Source organism: Phyllopteryx taeniolatus, chromosome 18 (genome assembly GCF_024500385.1).
Source record: "Phyllopteryx taeniolatus isolate TA_2022b chromosome 18, UOR_Ptae_1.2, whole genome shotgun sequence".
Classification (NCBI taxonomy): domain Eukaryota; kingdom Metazoa; phylum Chordata; class Actinopteri; order Syngnathiformes; family Syngnathidae; genus Phyllopteryx; species Phyllopteryx taeniolatus.
The window spans coordinates 3522137-3533748 of NC_084519.1; the positions used below are offsets into that span (position 1 = coordinate 3522137).

Below are 11612 nucleotides of genomic sequence, written 5' to 3' on the forward strand. Positions count from 1 at the left end.
TATTAGGCCTTAAGAGTGTTAGTAAATTAAAAAAAAAAAAAAAAAAAACACCATAGCATAAATGCATACCAGGTGCCGAATGAAATGAGCAAGCAAGAAAAGACAAGTATACACACACAGAGATTTTTGGCTGACTCAGTACTGTAAGGATTATTTTTTTTTTATACACTGATACTTGCAAAGTTTGGGCAAAACTACAAAAAGACTGCAGATACCATGTCAGCAATTGTGTTCTGTTCAGATGAATACGCTGTTCCAAAGTATGCACAGCACAAGTCTGCAGTGTCATGTAGGAGAAAGCTGGCTCATAAAGGCCCACAGGATGCAGGTAGCAGTGGGAACAGGACGGAAGCCTTCCTCTTCCCAGTAGCTTCCTGTTTTCACTAACTTTGTCATTTAAAAAAAAAAAATAAAAAAGCCCAGTGACACCAGCAACACGCTCTCAGCTTGCTCTAAACCAACTTGCGTGTGGGGGCATGCTGTTGTTATTAGCTCGTTTGTTATTCAAATGTCGGGTTGTAATAGTGAACATGTTGAAAGTATGTGGGGAGTCAAAATCACGCGCAGGATTTTAAGCAGCTGTTTAAAATGAAGCAAAGGAAACAACAATCTGTTTTCTGCCTCCATCTAGTGGTAATAAAGTGAATTATTATTATTATTGCCTCCCTTCCGGTCCAGACGTCTCAGTTTGATGCTTGTTAGATTCCAGGAATTCTGGGCTGCTTTTAATCTGCAGTTTAAGTTTGATTTGAACTGGATGTATTGGATATCACAGTTTGATTTTAAAAGACCATTAAAATAATTCCTACTTAAAAGAAATTGGTCAAACAACTGTATCAGCGAGAACAGTTGGACATTATCAAGCCTAGTCAAAATATTTTTTAATCACAAACTCATCCAATCATAGAGCCTGTTCTCATTCCCGTTCAGTAGGCATTTACAAAATAGTACAGGAATGCACTGATTTGGAATGTAATTCTTTTTTTTAAAAATTTTTTAAAATATGAAATAGGATTAAAATTAATGAGTTAATTTGCGTTAATTATGAAAGTATTTCTTTTCTGGTGTGTACTGAAGCAAAAAAAAAAAATATATATATATATATATATATATATACATTATATATATATATACATTACATATATATATTATATATATATATATATATATATATATATATATATTGTTATCGCACCTATTCTTCTTAAAATATTGTGCAATCATTTTGCTTGGATAGTATTGAAATTGTATCGCAAAATGTTTTGTATAACAGTCATTTTATTCCAAAATATGAAAATGAACAGTCCATAGAGGAACAAAAACATGAACTAAAAAAAAATAAAAATAAAAAAACTGCACGCTATGGGTACTCGAATACAAAATATGAAAGGCCAGAGATTTATTATCAGTCAGGCCACATTCAATAATACTGTAATATTCAAAGCAGATCAAAAATAGGAACTATAATAAAATCATTTTTAAAAAATGAAAATCAAAACAGATCTTAAGCCCTGTCATGAATTGAAAACATATATCAGGAAGGGGTTAAGAAAATGTTTCATTTTAAATATAAATACAAAGAACCACAAGAAGGAAGGAAATATACCAAATATAGATTGGTAAGTAACATTGGATAAATAATAATCAAATGAGTACACTTGCAACATATCAAAAAACGCTGTTAAGTTAGCAACATTTACATAGCTAAAATAGCACACTTCTTTTGCTCTTATCCTGAAAAACAAAGCAGACCACTTCTGGTAGAGGAATAGCTGACATAAGGATCCATACATGGTAGCTTTCAGTCATTAACGTCACGTAAAACACTGAGGATGCATCCCGCTTCGACAAGTAATGGCTAATGCTGAAGGCACTTGAAGTATACTTGTGTGTCGCTACTCAGGTTGTGATTCCCGCACACAGCCAAACCAAATGTATCATCGGGGATCCACAGTACAGACTGAGTCGTACCCTCTGGTTCCAGCCACCGTGACGTCACGTGAATGCGACCGCTCCAAAGACAAATATGCAAATGAATGCAAAAGTTAGAAACCCTAAAGGAACCGAAATTAGATACAATACAGTCAATGATCATTTTATTCCCCTAATGATGAATGACTTTGAGGCCTTTTCTACAGGCTGTCTATGTATCGTTGGCATGGAGACAAGTCACGATCTACACGTGCCAACCCAACCATAAACATTCTTCAATTCCCACTTCATAGCCTCACATCCACAACGAATGGACTGGCCAACTGCGGGTTGTGCGAAGTGAAGTGTGGCTTACGGCCATACTACTACTCACCTATAGAGTACTCCTGCTTCATAAAGTAGGACGGCTACTCTATAGGCAACCCCTGGGCCGCATCCGGCCCGCCAGCCCCCTATTTGTGGACCCAAACTGTTACGGGCCTTTCCAAGATCAGACGGGATCAGGTGTCCTCAGAGTAGTAGTACTGTGCACAGTCGAGACTTGACCGGGACTACCTTTAAGTTTCTTTAACATTAGCTTTTTCAAATTTGTATTTCAGTTGCTATAAAGACAAAAACAAAACAAAAATGAACCCTGCCTTTCTGTACCACCTGTTTTCTTACTGTTAATGTTTTAATAAAGAGGCTGTCACCACTTCCCCAAAGCAGGTGTGCTTTTTCCATTCAGACGTCCTTGTTGACAAGACACTTCTGTGCTTGCATGTCCTCAAGCTGGATGTCGTTTTCAGGTGGAATGTAAGGCTTTGGCGCGTCCTCGTCCAACTTCTTCACCTCAGTGTCTTTGAGTATCTGAGAGACGAGGCGCTCATAAAACCACTCCAGATCCTGAGGGTCCTCTGGCCAGATGAGGTACTCTCTCCTCTGGACGAACGCTCGAACTGCGTTGTACTTCATCAGCTGGTAGTGAGCAACCTTTAGTTGGGTCACAGCAGATTATAGCAAATTATCTCGGTGCATCTTTGTGTTTTATTCAAATATTTACCTTGTCATGTTTTCTGTTGATACCACAGCAGTTTTTTTTTTTTTTTTTTTTTTTAATGGAAGACCCTTAGCTCTTGAGAGCCTGCTTGACCTTCAGTTTTTTCAGAGTTCGAATGAAAAGTCAGAGTTATAAAGTCGAACTCCACTGAGGTCGTACTAGTCATAATTTGACCAACATTTTATAGAAAAATATGTCACACTAAACGTTTTGACATGAACCACTGGTCCGCATATATTCACGCAAGATGTTAGCATACAGTACGATGCAAAACCTTTGTACCTCAAAGGACCTCAAGTACAGCAGTACTATGGTCATAGGTTTACCTTTTCTTTGGCAGCCTCCACAAGTAGTGTGAAGAAAAGAAATATGTGATGAGAAAAATAATATGAATACACAATATTGCCAAAGGTGTTCGCTCAGCTGCCTTGCTCACCAGTGCACAAAGCAAGCTCCATAAAGATGGATGAGACTTTGGTGTGGATAAACTTAACTGGCCTGCACAGAGTCCTGACCTCAACCAGACTGAGATCCAGGTGTTCTCGTCCAACATCACTGTGTGACTTCACTAATAATACGCTTCTGGAAGAGTCGTCAAACATTCCCTGCATACATACTCCTAAACCTTGTGGAAAGCCTTTTCAGAAGAATTGAAGCTGTTTTCGTGGTAAAGGGTGGACCGACATCATATTTAACCCCTTTGTTCGCCTGTTGAATCATTCAAGATTCCAAAAGTTATTTGTATATGAACGAGACAAGTCATTTGACATGTCAAGCTCAGAGGTTTCATCGCTGAGCACCAGTAATGAATGTCCATGATGATGAATGTCTAATGGTAATCAGGGCAACCTTGACACAGACAAAGTTGGACACCAGACCTTGTTCTTCCTATAATTAACGCCTAACTGCGCCTCCGACTTATTGTTGTTTTATGACTGGACCATAACTTTGCATGGGAGCCAGCCCGTTGCGCACAATTATTCCGTTTGCGCCTCATGAGCCAAACCATTCTGCATTTATAGTGCTTTATTCTTTGCATTTACATTTTGCCTTTTTTATTTTCTTTGATTCTTTTCCCTCCTCAAATTGTTTCTGACACACTCTAAATGGCCCAATTTTGACACGCGATGGCACAAGGCGAACAGGCACACAGTACAAAGCGTAAACAGAGAATCTTCGTGAAGAAGCGCTGACCTTCCCGACCACCAACATGATCAGAACATTTTTGAGCTCATTCAGCATGCGGCCCTGAGCCAAGGTGAATGCCTCCAAGCACCAGCCATCTGAAAAGGGGGACAAGAGAATTAGTTGTGGAAACATTTTATTTCCATAGCGAGAGAAATACACACTGCCACTGGTGTAAACGACTGAAAAATCTCACGGCACACCAACAAACAAAAATGTCACAAAAAGTGGATACATGAATTACTGTATTTACTTCCTGCTATCTAAAACAAGAGCATTTATTTGCGCTGTCCGTCACTATGCCTCCAAACCACGGGGATCACCGGTGACACCGCGGCACGTGTATTTCAAATTTCTCGCTATTTTGTGCAGTTTTATTCGTTCAAACCGCCCCTGAAAGCTGTGAAACTAATAAATATATCCATTATTATAAATAGATAAATGGATCAATAGATGAACAAAGATCCATTATTTCTTGTAAATATTTTTGGGAGCAATTAAGTAAAATGTGATCATTTCCCACAGCATACCTGAAAAGTGCTCACGGCACACTGCTTGGGAATCACTGCCCTAGACTCACACCTATGGAATTTACTGTAGATGCTTGGGATGAGGCCACTCATTAAATGCTATACAGTGAACCTTTGCTACAGGACTGTATATTGCAGTTCATCTTCCAGGCGGCGCTATATCGTACTGGAGCAATCTTACTGTATATGGGTTTTTACGGTATACAGGCAAGTCTGAATTTAGATTTGCGCGCCTTTAGTGTAGTACCACATTGTGCCGCAACATGCCGGACAGCACGACTGGTGTTCTCAAATGTTTTCTGAGCTGATCAGAAGAAAAAAGAGCTGAAAAATTCTTTACATACAACGCCACCACATGTTCAACCAGGATGATCTTTTCGAGGTATCGGGCCTTTTCATACTTGGATTGGAAGCGGGTAATTGGTTTCATATTACACCCAATTATTAAGTTATATTAAATCTGTACCCCGAGTAAGTGGTTGGCACCATAAAGGGGAAAATGTGACGATGATTCTGAGGGCCCATGACTGGCACGGGTTTAATAAATAGAATTTTCAATTTGCGGTATTGAAGTGATTGAAGTGGTCCAAAATGCTATTTTGCTTCTGGGAGCCCGAAATCCCTAGTGGTGCACCTGGTTGGCGCCTCATCTTTTCTTAAAGAGAGCGTTAGCAGTTTTGAAAAACAATGATGACTGCAATGATCTTTTGAAATGCAATGATCTTTTGAAAAATTAACCTGCTCTGGCCACATGTAATGGCTCTAATTTAATTTTGATGATTATTTTACAGCTGGGCGCGACAAGAATAGCCAACCAGAGATTTGTAGCGATGGAAGGTGTGACCGAATCGTCTGTCAATCATTTGCACATGCACACACAGCCTTGCTAGGGGACACAGCAGCCTCGTCCAAAAGACACTATTATTTAAAAATAAATAAATCAAGATTATTTAACTCCAGTTAGCGACAAAAGTTGAAACGAAGGAATTGGACAGCTCTCTAATTCAAATCAAGGGTAAATGTATATATTGGTAATGTCCAAAACACAAACAACTGCATATGACTGAGCCTGGAAAACCATCATTTAAGTCACGTCAACGTTCTCACCAGGTCGTCAGGTAAGTTGATCACATCTCATATTTTTAATTGACTGTAAATTCCAGAAAAATGCAACATAAAACCGGTAACATTTTGTGTTTGGCAATACTCTTGGTGTGCTGTGTACAGTAACGTTGCATGCTTGTGGTCGTCTGAGGTGCACTCTGATGTGGCCAGATAAGCAGAATGCACTGGTCCCTTCCTCCAGGCCAATTCCAGCGGGTTCCTGGCGCGTTTACAGCCGAGTGAGGTACGCACTGAAGTGGCCAGGCCAAAGCAACTCACTGGTCCCTTCTTGGATCTTTTTTCCCCCCAAGTTTAGTGAGCTGGGGGAGATTCTTTGGACATAGACACGACGGGGCGGGGATTGTAGGGAGAGCTACATTCAACTCTTGCTAACAGTTTGAAAACTGCAAACTCTACCTTTAAATAAATAAAACCTCCACTGGCAGTTTACAGTAGAGATGGGCAGTATATCAATTAGTTCATTTTAGTTACTGCGGTTGGTTAAAGGATGACGCGCTGTGGCGACCCCTAACGGGACAAGCCGAAAGGAAAAGAAGAAGTTACTGCGGTTGGTTGGCAAGTCCACAGTGTATCCCGCCTCTTGCCCAAAATCAGCTAGAATTGGCTCCAGCTCACCAGTGACCTTAATGAGGATAATAAGCAGTATAAAAAATGGATGGATGGATGGAAGGATTTTCTGTGAATTGGGTTGATTTGTGTAAAATATACACAGTATATAAAATTAATCAATTTATCGATAATCTTTCCAGTGATTACGGAAATACTAGTTTGAAGGGCTCAGTAATATATCAATAAAATTGTACCTTTAAGGAACTCCTTGGAGACAACACACACAGTCTTTTTGCTCCCCCAGATGGCATCTCTGATATTGGAAAGGTGGTCCTCACCGGGCAGGAAGTCTCTGGCTTCGAAGCAACAGTGTAGGATGTTCTCTTCAGAGAACTTGTTGTCCAGCTTCTTCAGTAAAGCAGCCTCCACCCACCTGTAGTCCATGTTGCTGAAACACAGGTAGGCGTCATACTGGTCGTCCTCCAAACAAGGCGGGGCTTTGGGACCCTCGAGAACTCTACCGACAAATTTTTTGTAAGTAATGTAAATGCATCCACGGAGACGAGCGTAAGCGATCCCACAGAGTGTGACGGTGAAGATGAGGAGGGCAGAGAAGATGAACAGCACAAACTTAAGGTCTTGGACCGCCAGCTCATCATCAACCTCACACGGTTCAATGATCCGGGAATAGTTGAGCAGCGGAAGGTCATAGTAAACAGCCGGAAATTCGCATCGATAATCCTCAACTGGACTGTAGAAGGTTACGTTGGTCACATTCATCCACTTCAGGAAGCTCTCGAGATGGCAATCACAGTGAAAGCGATTTCCCGAAAGGCTGAGGAGCAGGAGGGAATTAAAGGTCATGGGATCTGGATTGGCTAAGAAGTTGTTGGAAAGGTCAAGGTTCCTAAGGCTGTTGGGAAAAACATTTGGCTGCAGATAGGTCAGGGCATTGGATGACAGGTCAATAACAACGATAGAGCTGAGACCGTGGAAAATGCCGTGTGGGAGACTCACGAGGGAGTTTAAGCTTAAATTTAGACCGACCAGATTGTCGAGGTGATTAAACACATCAAGGCATGTCCCCTTAGCCCAAATCAACTGCAGGGAGCTATCATGAAGATCCAGCACTTGTAAACTGTGATTAAGAGGAATTGAGATATTCTGACCGAGTGTGCACCACTTAATAAAATTACCACCGAAAAATAATTTCTGAAGCTGCTTTAAGTTGGTTAAAATGAGATAAACATCCTCAAGGTTTGTTAATCGGTTATTTGTCACGTCCACATGAATAGGGTTGATGCTTAGTTTACCTATATTGTATAAATCAACTAAACGATTGTCACCTAGAAGGAGAAATTTTAGGTTGGGCAATGATGCGGGATTACCCAAAATCCGCAAGGAGTTTCCTGTCATATATAACTCTTGTAGTTTAGGAAGACGTTCAAAAGCTTGATCACCCAGCACACCAATGTTATTAAAAGACAAATCCAAAACCCAAAGTTCTGTCAGACTGCTAAATGTGTGTGAATATACTTCTCCTAGAATGTTAAATGACAAGTTGAGCAATCTTAAATTTCCCTGCATACCACTAAAGGCCTGGCCGTTAATTTGGTTGATTTTGTTTTGCGAGACATCAATTATTATCACATTGCGCAGAGGACTGAAAACAGCTCTCTGCAAGGCAAATATTCTGTTTTTAGACACATCAAAAATCCTTAATGTGCTGTTCGCAAGACCTTCAAATGTGTGCCTGTCTGGATCTGGTAGGTTGTCATGTGAGAAACCTTTCCCCAAGTGTCCGTGGAATATGAGATGATCGATTGGAGTAGCCCGCATTGCTTTGAGAAACAGTTTGGTTGTGGTCACATTGAACCCATTGGTTGATAAATCAAGGATATTGAAGGCCATTCCTCGAAAAGGGTTTCCACATCTTTCCCAATCGAAGTCGAGAGTGGCCATTTTGTACAAGTGATTGGAGTCTAAATTGAAGTGTGTGAAATACTTCCCCCTGAAACCAATGAGATCTTCTTCACATAGTTGTTCAATCTTATTTAACATGAGGTTTATCTGTTTCAACTTTGAAAGGTTTTTAAAGAAAAGTCCAGGTTTTAGTCTTTGTAGTAAATTACCAAAAAGATTAAGCTCTTCTAAGGACAATAGTTGCTCGAGGTAGTTGTGTGCCAATATGGAGTCTGTCAAGGAGCAGTGGTCCATGAAGAGGTGCTTTAAACTGATCATCCCTGCAAATGCTTGCGGCTCCAGTTGAAGGCCAATATTGTCGCCCAGAACCAAGCGAACCAACTGAGTCTGCCTGAGGAAGGCGTCGTTCCTTATCATGAGCGGCACAAACTGCTTCCCAAGATCCAACTCGAGCAGCTGCTCCAGATTTTGGAGTGACGTTTTGTTAATCTCAGGAATTCTGTTCCTCTCCAAGTAGAGGTGGGTGATGTTTGGAGGCAGAGAAGGTACCCACTGAAGACTTTGTCCGTGGCAAGCTGCTACAAGGCCATATATTTTACAAGATGTGACAATCTGTAGAAAGAAAACAAAACGTTTTTCTTTTTTTAACATTGAATACTTTGTTTTAAGTGGAGTTCCGTTCCTAAAGTGGCGACCCAACCCGAATTTTACAGGTGAAGTTAATTTGACCGTAAAACTTTTGAATGCACAAATCCAACTGTTCAATGTTCAAATTGCTGCGCACAAACAGGTGTCTGATCCATGAATCAACAAATACATTTCCTGGGGGAAATTTGGAATCTTGTACCAGGGCTACAAGCATGGCGCGGGCCATCAATAGGTTTTTGGAAGATTTTATTTATTTTGTTTTTAATATGTCCATTGTAAAAAAAGAAAAAATTTGACGACGATGTCATGAATGTTCAGATAAAATACATTTTGCGGTAAATGTTTGATAACAAGGTTGCTTTAATCAAAGTAAGGCTGTCTGAGATTACCTACATCCACATTGCAAAAATATTAAATATTCATGATAATTGTTAATACAATGGGGACTGATGAAAGAAATGTTTCCCAGTCGAAAAACTGGTCGCCAGCCAACCGCAGGGCACATAGAAACAAACAACCATTCGCAGTCAGATTCACACTTTTGGGCAATTTGGAGTCTTACAATCAATCTACCATGCATGTTTTTGGGATTTGGGAGGAAACCGGAGTACCAGGAGAAAACCTACGCAGGCACGGGGAGAACATGAAAACTCCACACAGGCGAGGCCGGAATTTGAACTCGAGTCCTCAGAACTGTGAGGCAGATGTGCTTTTATTTGTTTACCGATTGAACTACAACCTGCCGAATTGGCGGTGAAACCCGCCACTGCTGAAATTCACCCGCATTTGGTGGGTTGGTGGGTGTTAATATCAAGTCCTGCCACATATACAGTATGGGGGCACAGACTTGCTCTGTTAGTTAGCAGCTATCATACTGGACGTTATGTTAGTGGTGGTGGAGCGAATGAAAAGAGGGAGAGGTGAGTTAATTACAGTATTATATGTTATTTCAAGATTGTTTCACAGCCGTTATATTCAACACCGCAAATACACTTTCTCGCACATCTCCACCCAACCCTGAAGCTCTGTCACAAACCTCTGAATCACAAAAACAGGTGTGCTGTTTAAAATACAAGCCACAAAAACTAAAAATTAAAAAGACTATCTTCAATTTAATCCACAAACAAAAATAAATTGGTTTTTGAAAATGAAATTAATTTAAATACAAACTTTTTTCTTTTCCCCCAGTCACAAGAAAAAAGAATGAGCAGAAATTTAAAATGTGAAAAGGAATAATAAGATAAAATCACTAGAAATAAGATACAGAATGTAATTGAAATGAAAAAAAGAAAAAATCTACGTAATATTTCATCATCATTCATAAAAAAATGATTACAAATAATAGAATGCTATAACTATAGCAAACATAACACAAACTATTCACAAATTTCCAAACCTAAAAACCACAATTGGCATTGATCTTATTAGGGTGTGACACCTACCTGCACATTTACACCAATGAAGAGCAGCTGAAGAGCCATAGTCCACATGTTGCACTTTTTGCAGTTCATTATCCTGGTGGGGCACACAATGAAAGTGACCTTTTCGGGATGCTTTGTGGTAAAGCAGCTACCAGTGAGCGCAGTGCATGTGCAAAGTACTTAAGAGAGGAGGAAATTGTGTAAGACTGTTTGCTTTTAAGTTGGTTAATAGCTCACTGGTGCAGCTTGCCACACTCATAAAAGACACCCATGTACATATACTGACTCCTCTGGTAAAACTTCATTTAAACAGTTGTGTTTGTATTTAACTGAAAACGAATGACGGTCCTCACTGTAATTACTCTTGTTCTAGCTGCTACCACACAATTACTGTATGCCTCAGCTCTCTATGTCAACATAGCATGGTTCATTGCACCGTCTTATCACATTTGATCTAATGAGACAAGCAAATCTAATCAGTCATTGACCATGCTTAGATTTACTCACTTTTACAAAAGGTCTTCTGTTACATTTGTTGTGCTTCTCTTTCCCATCAAAATAGTATTTAATATCTTTATTCACACTAATAACATTATAATCGCTTATAACATTTATGAGATCCAATAAATGAGCTGTATCAAATAGTCTCTCGACCAAAATAATAATGCTCAATTTTGATTGACACTGTTTGAGAGATATTAATTTTGAAAATGAAATTCATTCTTCTTCACAAAATTTTACAATGTTCAAATACACAAGTGAAACACTTATAGATATACAGTACTAGTGAAATGCACTCATACACGATTCCCCCCCCCCCCCCCACTCAAACAAGTGAAACACTTTTACATACACTAGTGAAATACTTTTGCAATTACATTTTTCATAATCATATCAAACATAATTTGCCATATTGCAGGATTTTGAGTGTATGCTGTTTTTTTTGTTTGTTTGTTTGTTTTTTGTGGTAATATAAACTCTTCCTAGCCTAAAACAAAACAGTAAAAACACAAATCAAAAATGAGTAAAATCACATATTACAAAGAATACAACATACATAGTGTACAGTAATACTGTGCATTACTGTATTTTTAAGAGTTTAAAAGGTGTTTAAGACGATATAGAAAGTGTTTATAAGAGTATGTTAGAGGTTAATAGGAGTGTGGGGACAATTAATAACAGTCTGGGCAGGTTCATAGAGCTTTAAAATATGTATAAATAATCCCCCCAAAAAGTGGTCACTACTTCATGGATTTCATC

General features: G+C 39.4%; 1 protein-coding gene across 1 annotated transcript; it reads right to left on the minus strand.

Moving 5' to 3' along the window:
- Positions 1-1214: 1214 nt before the first annotated feature.
- tlr5a (toll-like receptor 5a) lies at positions 1215-10572 on the minus strand. The gene is made up of 4 exons (XM_061754653.1): positions 10374-10572; positions 6615-8895; positions 4166-4254; positions 1215-2904 (listed from the first exon to the last, which is right to left on the minus strand). Exons 1-4 carry the CDS (start codon positions 10440-10442, stop codon positions 2656-2658), a joined length of 2688 nt encoding a protein of 895 aa, XP_061610637.1. The 5' UTR covers positions 10443-10572; the 3' UTR covers positions 1215-2655.
- Positions 10573-11612: the final 1040 nt, after the last annotated feature.